Source organism: Equus przewalskii, chromosome 16, assembly GCF_037783145.1.
Source record: "Equus przewalskii isolate Varuska chromosome 16, EquPr2, whole genome shotgun sequence".
Classification (NCBI taxonomy): domain Eukaryota; kingdom Metazoa; phylum Chordata; class Mammalia; order Perissodactyla; family Equidae; genus Equus; species Equus przewalskii.
In genome coordinates, this window is record NC_091846.1 from 2,040,861 (window position 1) to 2,060,179 (window position 19,319).

Here is a 19,319-nt window from a genome sequence, read left to right on the forward strand (position 1 = left end):
CCCTCTCTGTTCTGCTGTTGAGCAGACTTTTTCGAGTTTTTTTATTTTGGCTATTGTATTTTTCAGTTCTAAAATTTCCATTTGGTTCTTCTCTACATCTTTAATTTCTTTGTTGACACTTTCTACCTTTCATGTTACAAATGCTCAAGAAATCATTTTTAAGATGGCTGTTTAAAAAAATCCTTGTCAGATAATTCCAACATCTGTGTCATCTTGATACCAACGCTAATATCAGTTTCTCCACATTAAACCCAGCATATATGGGGTTAAAACCAAAATATTCATTCCCTGCTTACTCCCTGGCTTTCTGGCTCCAGAATCCACTATCCTCCATGGAGACAGACACCTCCAAGGACAAGCACCTAGATTATCTCCTCCCCGCAAAGAGATACAGGCTGGTGGGGAAGCTGCTGACCAGCAAGGTCACGGGCTCCCTCCTCTCTGCAAGTGTCTCAAGGCCAAAGACAGGCTGGTGGGAAAGCTCTGACCAGGAAGGCCATATGCTCCCCCTCCCCTACCTAAAACCCCAAATAAAAACCCTTCCTTTTAGCTTTTCGGGGAGTTTGGGATTTCAGGGTTAGCTGCCCTCTCCCCTTGCTCAGCACTGTGCAAAAATAAAATTCCTACTTTCTTTCACCACAGCTGGTGTCCAAGATTGGCTTGCTGTGCAACAGGTGAGCGAACTCACTTCAGGTTCGGTATCAATCTTGGTTTTGTAATCTAAAGTCGTGTGCCACATAATGACATTTTGGTCAATGACTTACTTAGAAAATGGCCATTAAAACCCTCTATTACTTATTTCTAGACTTCGAAGCTGGCATTCTTCTGTATAAAGCTTTCCCTCAATTGAGGATGAATCAGACTCATTCTAAAAAGGCAGCACAAAAACCCGTTTCCCTTTAAACATTAAACATTCCATTTTCAGAATAAGATGTTGGTATAACATTCAACTCCATTTTTAGCAAATAAATTTAGTTTTTCTCCTGAATCATTCCCATTAGCCTTTGAGCACTTCCTTGCTGTCTAGCACAAGATGTCCCAGGCCCACTTTATGTTTTCCCTCCCCCAGACCCTAAATGAACCATTTCTCCAAGGGGTATTGGTTCTTTTTAAAAGATATTCAGAAACCAAGCTTTGAGCCCTAGGGGTGCTCACAGCTCCTCAAGTTTCATCGCTCTTGGGCCCTTGGGGTTGACAGAAGTAGTATCACACATTTATATTTATATCATATTGATATTTTCAACTCAAATAGCACTCTATAGTTTTTCTTAATTTCCCTGGCATTATATTTGTATCTCTTTGCTTTTACAATGACAATCTTAGTTCCTGATTAATTAATTTACTTATTCGGTTTATCCTAAAATATACATGAAATAGTTTAAAAACTGCATCCTATTTTAAGATTTCTTTGCAGTTTTTTAAATTTTGTTTTGGCTTTAAACTACAGCCCACTAAGCAGTACAATGTTCAAAAGTCATGTGAAATAAATTTTTTCTCTGTATAGTTACAGTAGCAACTTTATATAAAATTGAGTTCACTTGTTTCATGATTTCAAATTTTACAGCTTACTTTTTTCTGCTCTTTGTTTTAATTTTATTTTTTGGATATGTAAAAAATATAAATGCTTTAAAAGTCAAAACTATATAAAAAGGTACTCAGAAAGGCCTCGCTTTCATTCCTTATCCCCTCACCCCAGGTAATCTTTTTTTTTTTGGTGAGGAAGATTGGCCCTGAGCTAACATCTGTTGCCAATCCTCTTCTTTTTGCTTGAGGAACATTGTTGCTGAGCTAACATCTGTGCCAATCTTCTATTTTATGTGGGATGCTGCCACCGCACAGCTTGATGTGTGGTGCTAGGTCTGCGCCCTGGATCCAAACCCGTGAACCCTGGGCCACTGAAGCAGAGCCTGTGACCTTAACCACTATGCAACCAGGCCAGCCCATACGTAATCACTTTTATTAGGGTCTGTTTTATCCTTCCACTATTTCTTTTAGGAAAACAAGCAAATAAATATATCTTTCTAAGTTCTTCCCTTATATACCCTGTTCCACACCTTGCTTTTTTCACTTAACATATCCCAGAAATCACTACACATTAGTACACAGAGATAATTATTGTTTGTTTTTCAAAGCACTGCACAGGATTCCATTGTGTGGGTATTCAGTTAGACAATCAGGCCTCTATTGATAGACATTTGGGTTGTCTCCAGTCTTCTGCTGTTGCAAACAATGTGGCAATGAATAACCTTATGCATGTGTTGTTTATTTGTGGGAGTTTATTTTCAGTGTAGATTCCTAATAGTGGGATTACTGGACCAAAAGTCAACCTGTCTGCTTTGCTCCAAATCCGTTACAGGGGTTGTACCATTTTATACTCCTACCAGCAATGCATGAGACTGCCTGTTTCTCCACAGTCTACCCACTAAAGTGTTTTCAAACTTCTGGTGTCACAGGCTAATTCACTGGGCATTTCCAAGTGAGGATAAGCATCTTTTCATATGTTTATGAGCCATTTTCACTTTTTTCTCCCGTGAACTGTTTATGTCACTTATCCATTTTTTTCCATCAGGCTTTACTCACTCCCTGGTTATAAGATCATCAGTCCATGTTTTCTTCTAGTACTTGAATGTTTTTATTTTTTACATTCAGATTTGGCCCATTTTGAAACGGCAGATACCAGGGACAGGAACACTATCAGATAAGCATGAAATATCTTGTGGTGTCAGAGATTAAGGAAGGAACAAACGATGGGGACATGTCAAAGGGACACAGACACCAAACTAAAGGGGCTTCTACTGGCCAAATCTGGGACAATTTGAGCAACAAAACAAATGACAGATTATAACCCATAAAATAAGAATCCACGTGAGTATGTGGATGTAAATGAATGAATGAATGAGTAAATGGGGAGGACGGAAAGCTCTTCCTTACAGTAGAATTCTAACTATTGAACATAGAAAAAATCACGTAATTAGAAAAATCACCATTTGGTAACCAGCACAAAAATAACTGTTTCAAGCAAGAATCCTCAACAGATGCTAAAAAGAGTAAGTGCAAGTAATCAGGAACAGATTTACAGAGTCTCAAGGCTCTTTCCCCACAAAGATACTTGTCTCAAGTTGGGTTCTCTGGAATTAGGTGCCTGAGATAGAACTTGGGGTGCAAGATGTTTACTAGGGATCAACAAACATGAAAGGAAGGGGGAGGAAGCAGAACTGGGCAGAGAGTCTAACTGCAGGGCGGCCTATGAAAGCCCGGCTGACAGGCAGGCAGCTTCCGGCCCCTTCTTACGAAGGTGAGGGTGCAGCTGCCCCAGGAAGGGTGTGACCTGGGTGAGGCAAGTCATGCTGAACGAGCTGATAGCTGGAAGCTATCTGCTGACCGCACTCGCCACAACTGAGCAGCAAGCCCTGAAGGGGGATGTGTGTGGTGTCTCTGAGTCTAGGAGAACACTTTTATTAACGACAAAGAAAAACTGTACCTTTACAGAATGGAGAAAGCTGGCAAATACCACCTTAAGTAACGACCAAAGGTAACAGTCCCCAAGATACTACAATCAATGACACAGCATCACCTTTGTGGTATTCTTGCTAAAACTGTGTACCCTGAATCTAATCATGAGAAAACATCAGAGAAACCTAATTTGAGGGACATTCTACAAAAGCCTGTACTCTTCAAAAATGTCATGGTCATGAAAGACAAAGCCAAGACTGAGGACTCTCCTAGATTATCAAAGAGACCTGAAAACTAACTGCAACCTGCGATCCTGGACTAGACTGCAGAGCCAAACAAAGGATCAGTGGGACATCTGGTGAAGTGTAAGACTCATAGACTGGAGAGCAGTATTTTACCAAAGTGAATTTCCTGATTTTGATAATTGTACTCTGACTATGTAAGAGAACGTTCTCTGCTATAGACTGAATACCGTATCCCCCCAAAATTCATATGTTAAATCCTCAGGCCCAATGTGATGGTATTTGAAGGTGGGGCCTTTGAGAGGTGATTAGATTACAAGGGTGGAGCCTGCCCTACAATGGGAGAGTGCCTGCCCTATAAAAAAGACCTCAGAGATACACACCCCTCAGCATGTGATGACACTGCCAAGTTACAGCAAAGACATGGAGAGTGGAGAGAGTTCTCATACACCCACTGCTCTCTCAGTTTTAATTAGAGGCTTTGTGGTTTAAAATCTGGCGGGTTTTGCCCCCTTTATCAATCTTCTTTTTCAGGGGTTTCCCGGTTGTTCTTTCTTATTTATTTTTCCATAGGACCTTTAGGATCAACTTGTCTGGTGCTAGAAAGAAGAAAAAAACTTCATTAGGACTGGAATTCATTTTTACATTAACTTGGGAAGAACTGAAATCTTTATAATGTTGAGTTATTCTATCCATGAACGTGAAATGGGAAACGTCTTTCCATTTGTCCAAGTCAACTTTTGTGTTTTTCAAGAATGTTTTCTTCTTACAGGTCTGGCATAGCTCTTAAGTTTATTCATAAGTATTTTATTTTTTGATGTTATTGGAAATGGAGACTTCTCTTCCACCGTATTTTCAATTATTCTTTATTTTCATTATTGTGTCTATGTAGAAAGTATTGGTTTTGTTTGCTGACTTTATACCCTGCCATTTCACTCCACTCTTTCTGCTCAGGTGCTCTGTCATTGCGGCTCCTCTCGGCTTTCAGCAGGCACCGCCCCATCGTCTGCACACAGAAGCTGCTCTCCCTCTTCCCTCCTTATGTTTTCTTCTCTTATGTTTCTAATTGTTTGCTCTTGACTCAGTGTGGTAATTGATTTTGTCAATACAATATTACAGAGCAATGGCCACAGTAATAAGCACTTACTTTGTTGTTGGTTTTAGTGGAAATCAATCAAGCATTTTGTGTGTGTGCGATTTTGTTTGAAAAGTATCCATTTATTCCTATTTTACTAAGTGTTTTCTTAAAATCAGGAATGGATGATGGATTTTTCAAATACCTTTTTGGCATCTATACAAATAAAGTTTTTCATGCTAAATGTATTAATACGATGAATTTAATAACAGAAGTAGAAGGAATGAGCCGTCACCTCTCCTATGTACTGGTAACACCACTTTCTTCAGAGGCACAGTCCCCTCAGCGCTGACCTCCCCCTGCCGCCACCACCACTGCTGCAGCTTTGCTCCCAAAGGTCAAGAATTGTCTAAGTCTAAAAGGATTACAAACAGATGGTTCATGAAAAAAGAATTTTATGGTAAAAATATTTTAGAAAAATATTGAGTTAAACAAAATTACATACTTAGTTACAGCAGGGCTTCTTAAAACTGATAACAGGCAAATCGGCACCGTGATATTCAAGACAGGCGGTACTAGATGACGACCAAACGCACCTGACCACGTCCATTCCCGTATCTTTGACTCCCAGGGTCACGTACAGTACATGCAACACTCTAAGCACTCAACATTTGTTAAATACCTAAATTAACAGAGATGTTTGTAAGGTCAGGAGAACATCTGTATTCAAAATTAACTGTGAGTTATCTACTGTGTGGATATGGGGACTGCAGCTGTACAATCAATTCACTAATTCAACAAGTATCCACTGTGTACACATTACGCAGGACCTGCTTCAGGTTCTGGAAACAAGCAGTGAACATACTACTGAGGAGAGAAACACAAATAACCACATGTCAAATAGTAATAAGCGCTGTGAAGAACAACAAAGCAGGCTGAGGAGAAAGTGAAAGAGGAAGTACTGGTTTTCTATGGGGTAGCCAGGAAACCTTTCATAGGTGAAGATGTGAACCGAAATCTTGATGAAGTGAGAGCCAGCCATATGGAAACCTGGGAGGCAAGCCTCCCGGGGGAAGGAGCAGGTGGGACCATGGATGGCCGGATCAATGACAAGCAAGGAGGCCTGTATGGCTGAAGCACAATGAGCCGAGGAAGAGGCGGTCAGAAGTAACAGTGGCCAGAGCATTTAGGGCTTTACAGACTACAGAGAGAACTCTGGATTTCATCATGAGCCAAGTGGAAACCCTGGAGGGTGCAGAGCAGAGGCGCTAACAATCTTGACTTGGGTTTTAAAAGATTCACTCTGGCTTTTTGGAGGGTGGAAGGAGAATACAATGTTAGAAGGCTACTGCATAACTATGACCTCTACCCCTTCTTTTTCAATACTTACAGAAAGTATACCCGTTACCCATAGAAAAATGGGAATGACAGAGTATCAGAAAGAAAAAAAGTCAGTATAACCTCACACAAGTGACATACACTATTAACACTATGGTGTGCAGCATTCTCTCCTTCAGCTGCTCCCGGTGTCCCTTCCACACAGTTAGCTTAAACTGCCCTAAAGACTTCACATTGAATAAGTTCAAGTTTGTTTTTATACGTTGTTCAATTAGTACGTTAATAAAAATTACTCCTTCTATGATTCCAACTGGGTGGACCAAAGCTCCTATTAGTAAATACAATGGGCAAAAGAACATACAGAACAAAAGTGTTTTAAAAACAGAATTTTTAAAAATCTTTATCATCAAGATTTATGGATCTCTTAGAAATCTCTTCTCCATAAAACCATACTCACCATTATTTGTGAGCTACTATTTCATTTATTTCAGTGTAGGTGCCCACTTGCTCAAGAAGATATACCACATATTTCAGCAATACCTAAACCTGGCAGCTTCTATGCTCACAGGAGTAGTGTTACATGTTAGTCTTCTTAAAGCCCCACGTGATGATGATGTGGGGGGCTCCTTCCCTTAGCAATATACTCTCCCACCCACACACTCCTGACACTATCAGCAGCTCACAGCAAAATAGGCACATGTTTTTGCAATATAATCTTCAAATACAGCCAATTAAGAAAAGAACATATTTAGAAAATCTGTGTGAGAATGTGCTCCTTCACTCAAGACTGTGGAGGTGGGGGCAGAGGGGACGACGATAATACAACTCTAAGAATTAAAACAAACAACTTCCCACCAAAAAAGGGAAGGCAAGAAAATATATGCCAGTGACTGTTTAAATCTTCTCCCTACCCCGAGTAACATGTGAAAGCCTAGTCTGCTAAGAACTTCACCTTATTTTGCAAGACAGGTTTTATCCCACTTTAAGCCCATTTTATAGCATAAGGACAAGTTCAGAGAGGTTAAATAATTTACTAAGATCACTCAACAAGTGTTAAAGTATAACAAGAAGGCAAGCGTGGCAGCTGCAGATCACACAAAAGGAGGGGGGAAGTAAGCATGTCAGAAGTACTGTGGGGAGGAGGCCACGGTGAGGACTTCCGGCGTCCCACTAACAAGCCAGCCAGCCAGCCAGGGTTTTCAGAAGAGGAGTGACAAATCGGGTATTAATTTTAATGGGATGATTCTGTCTGCTTCATGGAGAAGAGACAGGGTCCAGGGTGAAGATGGTGGCGGCATGAGGACGGGAGACAAGATACAAGGGTACTACAACAATATAGGTGATAATGTAGCTTAACAAACCACCCAAAAGTTAGTGACTTTAAACAACCAGCATTTACTATCTCCCACAATTGGGTGGGTCAGCAGTTCGGGCGACGATCAGCTGGGCTGTTTTTCTATCAGGGGCAGTCAACTGGCAGCTCAACTGGGGCAGGACCATCTGGGATGGCCTCACTCACACATCAGGGGCTTTGGTGTTTAGCTCATCTTGGCTGGGCCTCTTTCTCCATATGGTCTAGCCTGGACTCCCTTACATTGGCAGCCAGAACATTACAAGAGAGTTAAAGGAGAAGATGCATGCTGTCCTGAGGCCTAGGCTCCAGATTTCACACATCACTTCCACCACATTCTATTGGTTAAAGCAAGTATAAGGCTAGCCCAGATTCACTAGGGAGGTTGGGGGGGCGGTAAACAGACTCCACCTGTTGATGGGAAGAGGTACAAATTATTGTGGCCATGTTTTTCAATCTACTGCATAAGACAGAGATCATGGCGGCTTGAATGAACACAGTAGCCGCGGTGGCTGTGAGAAGAAGCCGGATTTGGGCACATTTAATGACAGGATCTGCTGATTAATCGGATGCGGAATGACTTTTCAACCAAGGAACTGGAAGGATGAACTGTCGTTTACTGAGCTAGAGTAGGAGCAGGAGGTACGGGGTTGGGGGAACTCAAGAGTTTTGTTTTGGACAGGTTAAGTCTAAGAATCTGAGATGCCTATCAGGTATCTGAGCAGAGATGTCAAGTAGACAGATACTAGAGTCTGGAACTGAGCATGCTACGTCGTCTTTGCCACCAAGTGGAAGCGGCCAGACGAGAAGGAAAGTTTTATTTGCATGACTAGGGCATAACGTTTTTCTTGCAAATAGTCTGACCTGGTTCCTGAGATGTCCCGCACCTTTTCCTTCCACATTTCTCGTCTTATAAGAAAGCAGTGAAGGCCCAAAGAAATTTCAGTTTATGGGGAAGAAAATATAAAAGCTCTTTTTGTTCATTTCGGTGTTTTTGGATATGTATTTTTAGAACTCTCACACCAGTTTGGTTTCCTCCATCAACAGAAAACAATATCAGAGCAGATTAACTCACTAGCAGTCATAAAAAAAATTATTCTCTAAAAAAAGAAAAAAAAGAAGGTTGGGATAATTGTAGAATGCAAATAAAGAGGTTTGCAGGGCACTATAGCTTTCAAAAGGCAAGTTATATAGAAAATTACTACACTTTAGCTCTAAAAAGAGATAATAACAAAATTAATAAAAAGGTTTTTAAAAATATTCTAATTCAGGGGCTGGCTCCGTGGCTGAGTGGTTAAGTCTGTGCGCTCCGCTGCAGGCGGCCCAGTGTTTCGTTGGTTCGAATCCTGGGCACGGGCACGGGCATGGCACTGCTCATTGAACCACGCTGGGGCGGCGTCCCACGTGCTACAGCTAGAGGGACCCACAACGAAGAATATACAACTGTGTACTGGGGGGCTTTGGGGAGAAAAAGGAAAAAATAAAATCTTTAAAAAAAAAATATTCTAATTCACATCTTAACTTTTCCTATAATTACGTCAACCATTGTGGATGAGATTTAGGGAGCTAGATTTTTTTTTAAGAATATCAGCATAATTTCAAACAGTCATTGTTTCATAACCCAAAACCAAGACTGCAGAACCAATAAGCAATATGTAGCCTTTAACCCCAAAGACTTGAAATATAAGATTGATAATTTAATTAGTATTGTTATTGTGGATGTTTGTTCTAACACATTCAAACATGACTCAAATGAGTTTATAAGAGCATGATTCTATTCAATTCAAGACACAGTGATTCAAAGTCTACTAGTAACTAGACTCTCTGGTGGTTACAAAGATGAATAGGACCCCATCACACTACAAACCTTGTAAGCAGGGTTTTTCAAATACTTAAATATGATACAATAAAGGGCATACTTTTATATTCTAATTCAACACACAAATGATTTGTAGAGGCTTACTAGAAATATACCCTTAAAACTATAAATATATTTTAAAAACAGAAAAATACAAATTAGAATGTAAAGTAGAGAATGAGGGGAGAAATAGCGATACATGCTACAAAACAGACGGACCTCAAAAACATGTAAAAGACACCGGGCACACAAGACCACCTACTGCACGACTCCAGTTACCTGAGCCGTCCAGAAAAACACGCCGAGACAGAGGGCAGGTCAGCAGCTGCCCCGGGCTGGGGGTGGGAACAGGAACTGACCATAAATGGGCATGAGGGATCTGAATGAAGTGAGAGCAATTTTCTAAAAACGAATGGTTATGATGACTGTACAACTTGGTAAGTTTACTAAAACTCACTGCATTGTACATCTCAAATGACTGAATTTTATGCTATGTAAATTATACCTGGATAATCTTAAAAAAACAGGCAAAATAAAAACTTTTACAGACATACAACAGCTGAAATAATTCATCACCAATTGACTAGTATTACAATAAATGTTAAAAGGAAGCCCTCAGGCAGAAAAAAATGACACCAGATTGAAATACAGATACATAAAAAAGAATAAAGAGTACCAGAAATGGTAACTACATGGGTAAATATTTAAGCTTTTTTTTTATTATTTAAATCTTTTAAAAAGATAACTGTTTAAACAAAATAACAGCAATATAGTGTTAATTCTATAACATATAAAATGCATGACAACAACAGCAAAAAGGCTGGGAGGGAAGAAATGGAAGAATGCTTTTATAAGGGACTAACTGTAAAGTGATACATTGCTTGAAGGTAGATTATGATAAGTTAAAGATGTATGGTATAAACACTAAAGCAATCACTAAAATAACTGAGTTACAGGTAACAAGCCAACAAAGGAAAGAGAACAGAATCATAAAAAATAATTCAAAATTTAAAAATCATTTAAAAATTGATTAATTCAAAAGAAGGCAAAAGAAGGAGGAAAGGTGAACAAAGAACAGATAGGACATATTAAAAAATAGCAAATGATAAGACAAACTTAACCATATCAATACGCTCATTAAATGTAAATGGTCAAAACACCCCGATTCAAAGGCAGAGATTGTACAGCATGGAGACTGTAGTTAATACCATATTGTGTATCTGAAAGTTGCTAAGAGAGAAAATCTTCAAAGTTCTCATCACAAGGAAAAAAAATTTCTAAGTACGTGTGGTGACAGATGCTAATTAGACTTACTGTGGTGAGCGTTTTGCTATATATATATATGTATATATAAATATAATCATTATGTTGTGCACCTGAAACTAACATAATGTTATATGTCAATTATATCTCAAAAAAAAAAGCAAAAAGGCAGAGATTTTTCAGATTGGATTAAAAAAGCAAGACCCAACTATATGATGCTTACAGGAAACACATTTTAAATATAAAGACCCAAAGGGGCCGGCCCGGTGGCGCAGCGGTTAAATGCACACATTCTGCTTCGGTGGCCTGGGGTTCGCCGGTTCGGATCCCGGGTGTGGACATGGCATTGACTGGCAAGCCATGCTGTGGTAGGTGTCCCACGTATAAAGAAGAGGAAGGTAGGCACGGATTTTAGCTCAGGGCCAGTCTTCCTCAGCAAAGACGAGGATTGGTAGTAGTTAACTCAGGGCTAATCTTACCCCCCCAAAATAAATAAATAAAATGAAATAAATAAATAAATACAAAGACCCAAACAGGTTAAGGTAAAAGCAGAAAGACAGAGCCTACTAACACTACTCAAAAGAAAGATTTGTGGACATGTTAATATCTGCCAAAGTAGATTTCAAAGCAAACAATATCACCAGGGATAAGAAAATCATTTCATAACAATAAAGGGTCAGTTCAACAAAAGGACGCAACAATCTCAAACATTTTCTGTACCTAATTACAGAGCTGCCAAGTACACGAAGCAAAAACAGAACTACAAGGAGAAAAACACAAATTCACAATGATAGTCATACCTCTGTCAATAATTAATTGATGGAATAAACAGAAAATCAGCAAGAACACAGAAGACAAACAACACTATCAACCAATTGCCTTAACTGACATATATGGAACATTATGACATAATAGAATACTCAACAACAAACAGCAAAATACACTGCTAAACAGAGAATGCATTTTTATCAAATGCACAGGGAACACTTCCAAAACAGACCACATTCTGGGCCATAGAAAAGCATGAATACATTTTAAAGGACTCAAGTCATACAAGGTATGTTCTCTAACCACACGGAGTTATATTTGAAATCAGTAACAAAAATATATCTAGAGAATCCCCAAGTAACTGTAATCTAAGTAGCATACTTCTAAAATAATCCATTGGTCAAAGAGGAAGTCAAAAGTGAAATTACAAGATAATTTAAATTAAATGAAAATCAAAATACAACATATCAAAGCTGATGGGAAGTGAATAAAGCAGTATTTAGGGGTAAATTTATAGGACTAAACTAAGACAGGGCTCAAATCAATGACTTCAGTTTCCACATTACAAAACTAGAAAAAGAGCAAATTAAACCCAAAGTAAAAGAAAGGAAATAATAAATATCAGATAAGAAATCAATGAAATAGAGAACAGAAACACAATAGAGAAAAGTCAATGAAATCAAAACCTGTGTTCTTCTGAAATCAATAAAACCCACTGGAAACAACTGTGTCAAAATGGTGTACTCCATGTTGATGTTTAAGCTATTTATCTTGTCTCATTCTAAATTTAAAGAAATACGAAGGAGACACAAGAAAGTATTAGATATATAGACTCAGAGGTCACAGCTCTACTCTGCACACATCTCTCTGAAAAAAGATAAACGGCATCTGCATCCTTGGAGAAACCACTGAGCTCTTCCAAGCAACCGTCTTCTCAGAAGTAAAATAAAGGGACTGAATTAGATCATCTGTGAAGTCTCTTTAAGCTCCAAGATCCTCTACACGCCAAATACAAGGTATGCATCTTCCACTAACAGCTACAAACGACCAGAACAACACCTTCTGAAGAAATCCTGGGAGCCTGAATTAGCACTTTCCTCAAAAATAACCACCTTGACCAAAGCAGAAAAGCTGGTCAATCCACCCATAACTAAGTTCATATGTTTAAATATCAGCCTTGGAGGAAAACTGAAGGAGAACTTCAGTTTAATTTAAAATCAAGGACCAATATTACTAATTCCTTCATCATGACTTCTCTGCTTATCACCCCTGCGAGACGGCCATCTTACATGCATTACTTCCTACTGAGTCAATTTTGTCCTCAGTATTACTCCTTCCAGTAACAGGAGTTACTGATTATAAATGAGTGCGTGTGTGTGTGTGTGTGTGTGTGTGTAATTACAAAATTAGGAAGCTATGAGGCTGGGATGCAATGAGGGCCTCTCGCACAACTTCTTTGTTCAAATGTCCAACTGCAGACCAGGCACTTGTATTGTCTGAGATATTTAGGAACCTTCTGCTGCTACCTTTTAGGAGAAAATTATCTTATGCAAATAGATCACAGATAAGACTAGAATCTTCACTGAGTGTCCAGATCTGGATAATCAAGTAGACTAGCCCTGAAGAGTAGTAATCTTGGCTCTGGAGCCAAACCACCTGAATTCCAATTCTGATTATGCCATTTACTAGTTGTATGACCTTGGACAAAATACCTAACTTTATGGAGATTATTATGAAATAAATTAGCACGTGAAGATATAAATATTATCACCCTCTCTCAGATACTTTAAGAATACCAGAAGCTAAGAAAATTCTATGAAAATTATTAAAACAGCACTTTAAGTAAAACCCACACTTTACTCAATTTAAAGATCCTATAAGGTTATATATCAATACATTTCAATGGCAGGGTTTGTGCTTACAAAAACATAAACAAACATAAGTATTTTAAAGAACAGTTTCAATATGACAGTAAACGAGTTTTTACACTCCACCATGTAGTCCAATGACACTGCAGATCTCTAAACTCAGATAACTTTGAGGTATTAAATGCAGGCCCTATATAATACCTTTCACCATTGAATATTTTAAAATTCTGTCAAGCACTGGCCTTAGTTGTTGCAGAATGTTTTAACAAAATCCTTGGGTATAACCTCTAAAGGATGGGCCTATAGCCTAACTTCAGTGATCTCCAAAAAAGGCAACCAGGTAACTCCGCCCACCCCCCATTATGGACCAAACAATTACGGTCCTGTGACCCTCATGGCTCACTACGTCATCAGCACAGTGGAAAGATGGAGGTAACATTCTAATAGCCAAAATAATTGTGTTACCTAACCAAAGGACCTATTTGCTCAGAGTCCTATTTCCTACATCTGTGCCCACAGATATTGAGAGGGTGATGAAATGTGCCCTCTGTCCCCACTAGCACACAGCATTTCTCAATTCATGTTCATTTCCTTTTCTTAATGTTTGATGTCACATTTTGATATTTTTGACAAAAACCACCTACAAGTCAAATGTGCAATTTCAGCATAAATGCACATTCTTAGTGTTCCTCCAGAAGCTTTACTTCAAAATCAGTATGGAATTAGAAAAGGGCGAGAATAACCTTCTCACGAGATCAAATAAGATTACTAAAACTTTGGGAATTAATGCCCATTTCAGAGTAATTAAGATAAAATATCATGACAAGCTGATGACAATCCTATGATCACTATGACTTTCTAGAAGTAGCCTCAAGAAATACCTAAATCTAGTTAATTTTAATTGATTCAAACAACATTTTTGCCAAACATTTTGGTATGCAAAAGGACGAGACTGAACAATAATATTCAGCAGATTAATGCTATTACTATTTGGAAATGTATTCCAAAACTAATTTATTCTGGGCCTCCAGGCAGGGATAATTTTCTTCAAAATTAAATGTTCTACAGGTACAAAATAATTTTCTTAAAGGTGGATATTTTCACTTAAAAACCTACCCTCAAAGCTTCCGAGCCAAAGCGTTCTCTTCCATATGCAGAACTCGGTTTTAACCAAGTAGTTATTGGAGAGATCTACAAACCCAGGGCCACGACTTAAGTCTTGACTCTGCCACTCGCAAGTAGAGCGGACGGCACACCCTCTCTCACCCAATCAGTATCTACAGGCGTCCCTCGGTATCCGCGCGAGGACTGGCTAAGACTCCCCAGAGACCCCGAAATCCGCGGATGCTCGAGCTCCTTGGTGGGCTCTCGGCGTCCGCGGGTTCCGCACCCACCAAGCGTGTATACTATTTACGATGCGTGGTTGGTTGAATCCGCCGATGCGGGGCCCGCAGATACAAAGGGCGGACTACACGTAATGTGCCTTTTTTTAAAAGTATATATAATAGCAGTTCTTTAGGTAACCGTGGCCTCAGTCTGCAGACTAAGACCAGATCACTTTGGGATACCAAGGGATTGCTTTTGCAAACACCACTCACCATTTGGCCCTAAGTTTTCACGAAGAATTGATATAAGGAGCAGACACACAGAACAACTCGGAGAAGGCCAATGTAAGTCGAAAACAGCTGCACAGTCAAAGCCTCTGAACAATTAACTTAGAGCGAGCAATCGATAGCATACAAACAGCAGCAGCCCTCAGTGTTCTGACTGATAATTTCCTTCCATCTTAACGACCACCTATTCACACCAGTATCTTAAATTCCTGGAGCGTACTGCAGCCTTACTTCTCCTTTCAAGGGAACCAGGTGAGAAACTGGGCACTAAGCACTAACGAGGGAAATGGCAGTAACGAAAATAAGGCCTGCACCCTGAGGATGAAAGAAACATCCACCTCCATAATCAACAGCCAAGAAAAGGATAATCGGGCTGTACATCGTCTCAAGCGTTCTTTGTCTCACAACAACATTTTGTGTAACTTACTGGGTTGGGCCTTGAACTAAATGAACTTGAAAGTGGGTCGAGCACCAACACATACCCAAGGCGGGCGCCCGCCCGGGTCCCCGGCGCGGCAGGCCGCGCGCTCCCCCGGCCCCGGCGGACGAGCCGGCTACCAGGACGGGCTTTCCTCAGCTCCAAACGGCGACGGAAGGAGGGCCGCGCCGCGCGTCTCCGAGCTCCCCGGCGCTCCGCGGGGACGGCCTCCAGCGCCGCCGCCGCCGGGCCCAGGGCGGCTCCCGCGCGCGCCCGTACTCACCCACGCACAGCTCCACCACGTACGCGTAGTAGGACCAGGCGACCACGAAGGCGATGAAGAGCACCGGCACCCAGCCCACCGTGCGCTGGCAGCAGCGCCAGAACGTCCACGGCGCCATGTTCCGCCGCCCCCCGCAGCACCCCGCGCCCCGCGGCCGCGCCGCCGGCGGCTCCTCGCCCGGGCGCCCCGCCTCCGGGGCCTGGCCCGCCGGAGCCAGGGGCGGAGGCTCCCCCGCGCCGCCCCCCGCCGCACCGCCCCCCGCCGCACCGCCCCCCGCCGCACCGCCCCCCGCCGCACCGCCCCCCGCCGCACCGCCCCCCGCCGCACCGCCCCCCGCCGCGCCCCGCATCCCGCCCCGCCCCCCGGCCGGCCGGCCGCAGCCGGAGCCGTGCCGTTGGGGGCGGGGCCTCCCGGCGCAGGAGGCGGGGCCCGGGCGCAGGGCGGGGCCGGCGGGGGGCGCGCGCGGGCCGCGGGCTGAGGACCCGGGGAGGGACGGCGGGCCGCGTGGCCGCGGGGGCCTCAGCCGAAAGCCCTCCCGGCTGGTTGAGGGGACAGGGATGCCCTTCGCGGCTCGAGGCTCAAGGCGGGAGGCTCGTGGCAGGGGTTCCTCGGCTGCTTCGCGGGCCCCCGCGTTCTGAACTTGCTCCCCGGGGCTCCGTCGGCCCCTGACTAGTTGAGGCTCATTCTCAAGTAGGACGACACCCTGCCCCACTCAGGGTGCGGGCGAGGAGCACGTATTGCTACAAGGCTCCTCCAGTGATCCCGATGTGCTTGTCTAATTAAGGACCCCTGTGTTTTGGAATAATTTGCTCTGTGTTTCAGGTGGAACCGCTCCGTTTCTCGAAGATAGAACCAGTAGATGCCTGTGATTAGGATGGAAGCCATGTCGAGGCCGTCAGTTTGATTTGAAACCCAAATTTAAGATTGAGTTGTGAGAAGGGGAGCAACAGCCCTCTCTCTCCCTGCCCCTCAAATGACTCCTGAGATTTCGAGAATTTACTTACAACTGAAGAATCTTGCTAAACAGTGCCCGTAGTCATAGTAGAATCTAGAAGCACCACTGTGAAGACGTCATAGCTCACAAGACATCACAAGGTCAAGAGCATGAAGTAGAAGTAATTCCAAACCACATTTCCTGTTGCTGCCGGGTCTGTTCTGGTTAGACTAAGATTTTCATAAGCTCCTACTCACTACCGTCTGCATAAAGCAGACTTCCCCCTTTTCTAGTGTGATATAAAGGGAGTAGAAGTAGCTAATATTTAATCACTGCACACTAGTGCTAGAATAATAAAGGATGTGTAAAATACTTTGTTCTCCCAGATTTTATACCTTGAAAGTCATGTTAGTGGCAAAGTTGACAGTAGGTTCAAGGCATTAAAGTGGATCAAACTGTTTTTCAGAGAGGCTGCTTAGGAGGGTTAGGCTTCAAGATGCAATTTGGATTGACATGGAAGATCATAACTTAAAGCCTTTTCCCCTCGTGCTGTCTATATATCAAAATATCCAGCTAAAGCTCAACGCAAATGCCATTGCCTCCAGGAGTCTTGATCCCGTCAGCTGGAAATGATTTCTTTGGTATGCCATTTTGTTTATGACACGTGTTCATTTCCTACAGCTGCCGTAATGAAGTACCACAAAGAGAATGGCTCAACACAACAGAAATTTATTGTCTCACAGTTTTGGAAGCTGGAAGTCCTAAGTTAACGTGACAGGAGGGCCACTTCCTCTTAAGCCTGAAGGGGAGAATCCTTGCCTCTTCCCAGCTCCTGGTGGTAGCCGGCAGTCCTCCGTGATCTGAGCTTGCAGCTGCGTCTCTCCAATCTCTGCCTCTATTGTCACGTGGCATTTTCCTTCCCTGTGTCTGTGTCTCTATGTCTGTTCTCATATTGGATTAAGGGCCCACCCTATTCCGGTGTGACCTCATCTTAACTAATTACATCTGTGACAATCGTATTGCCAAATAAGGTCACAGCCTGAAGTACTGGGGTTAGGGCTTCAATATATCTTTGGGGGTAACACAATCCAACCCTTAACAACACACACAAATATTTTTGATAGTAATTGTAAATGTCACCTTACTTACTACCTTGTGAGATCCGTGAAGGTAGAAGGCATTTCTTACACATCCTGCTCGCTCCACAGCGCCTTGCCGGTAGGAAACATTCAGTAAGTTGAGTGGGCATTTGAAGGCTTCTGTTGTGGTCTAACTCTTCTTCCCAATTTTTGGAGTCACATGAGCTTTTGATTTCTAAGTGATTGTCACATGTTCTAAGAAGGTGTTGATTCTATATGGGATCTAGAAAGTATTTCTGATCTATTGCCTCGTCCAGAGATCATTCCAGAGAGGACACACATTTTCAGGGAGGTAGTAAGATTTGAGAATGTTTCTATCTTAAATGACGAGTCGTGAGTTACTGTTCCTTTGCCTGTAAGCAGCAGGAGCCAGCATCTTCGACTCCTTCCTTTCTTTTCCATGTTGACCTGGTGAATTCACTGCATCTCTGCTACCAATTGTGACAACAGAGAACCATTTAAAGACTTTAGGCAGGGTAGCGATGTGAGTGCAATTACATTTTATAACCACCACTCTGGCTCTGGCCAGAAGAATGGGTTTGGAGGGAGGAAAGACTAGAGGCAGAGAGACCAGTGGGAAGGCTGTCAGTCTACAGGCCAGTGGGCGGCCTGAACTAGAGTGCGGCGGTAGAGAAGGGGATAAAGAAGCTATTTGGGACTTCAGATCAACTTTGATCACTCACGCTGCTCCAAGAGCAATAGTAGATATAAATCTAAAAGTAGAAAACCAACAAGACAAACTCAGGCTCAAACCTCCCTCCCCAGCCTCTATCCTCCCCAGCCCCCAACAGAAGAAGCAGAATAAGATTGTGCTGATCAACCCCTAGTTTCCTGGCTTTTAACAGACTCTGGAGGACACACTGAAGCTCCCTGACCTAGAAGTGAACCAAGCTGCCACCTGGCCTGGTGACCGGATCTGTGGTGTCCCCATTGTTACCACCAGCCAGGAACTTCAAAATGCCTTTCAAATTCTAGTTCTTAACTGAGGGCTGGGGAAAAATAAGGGCCAGAGGCAGCCACAGAACCATTAGACAGAATTCATGGAAACCGTGTCCATATAGATAGGGAAAGAGTGAAGAAGAAAACACCTCAAAGTCACAAATTCAGAATTAAACCACAATTCCAAAACACACAAAGAAATATTATACTAAGAAAGAATTGCAAAAGAAGATCAACAATAAGAACTTGAATTCACTCAAAATTAATTTTATGAAGCAGTCTTACAAAGATTTTTAAAAACAGTATGTGGCATACCCAAAGAGGTAAATGAAGAGATAGCTTCCATCTAAATAGAACAGGAAATTTTGAAACAAACAAAATAATAAATAAAAATGGAAAAAGATCAGGTAGATTTGAAAAATAACCGTTTAAAAATCTTCAAAATAATAAAATTGTCGAATTAAAAATTCAATAGAAAAATACATTCTAATCTGGACACCAGAGAAGAGGGGCTTGGTAAGTTGAAAGATAGTGCTCAGTAATTCATGCAGAACACAGCACTAACAAAGAACTTTTTTTAAATATGAAAAACATGCGGAAGATATACTGGCAGGCTTCAATGACCATCTATTATTAGATTTCTAGAAGAAAATAATGAGAGGAATGTCAAAGAAAGTTTTGATGAGATGATATATGAGAATATTTCAGAATTGAAGACATAAGTACTTATGTTGAAAAGGCACTTGAGTATCAGCTAGGATAAATAAGATAAATCTA

The 19,319-nt window shown here is 41.8% G+C and overlaps 1 protein-coding gene across 33 annotated transcripts in view; it reads right to left on the reverse strand.

The window, feature by feature from the left end:
- ZDHHC20 (zinc finger DHHC-type palmitoyltransferase 20) overlaps positions 1 to 16,555 on the reverse strand; it is a 67,199-nt gene extending 50,644 nt beyond the window's left edge. For 3 of the 33 annotated variants that reach the window (XR_011527985.1, XM_070578567.1, XM_070578554.1), the window contains exon 1: positions 15,531 to 15,747. Coding sequence is in view for 14 of the 33 variants with exons in the window: in XM_070578567.1 (XP_070434668.1) it covers positions 15,531 to 15,648 (118 nt within the window). In the remaining 19 variants the exon portion in view is untranslated. Of the gene's footprint in view, positions 1 to 4,078; positions 4,295 to 5,065; positions 5,186 to 5,275; positions 5,453 to 11,380; positions 11,474 to 13,417; positions 13,521 to 15,256; positions 15,506 to 15,530; positions 15,765 to 16,534 lie in introns of those variants that run through there. The other 30 variants (XR_011527989.1, XM_070578564.1, XM_070578574.1 and 27 more) reach the window with 30 other exon arrangements.
- Positions 16,556 to 19,319: the final 2,764 nt, after the last annotated feature.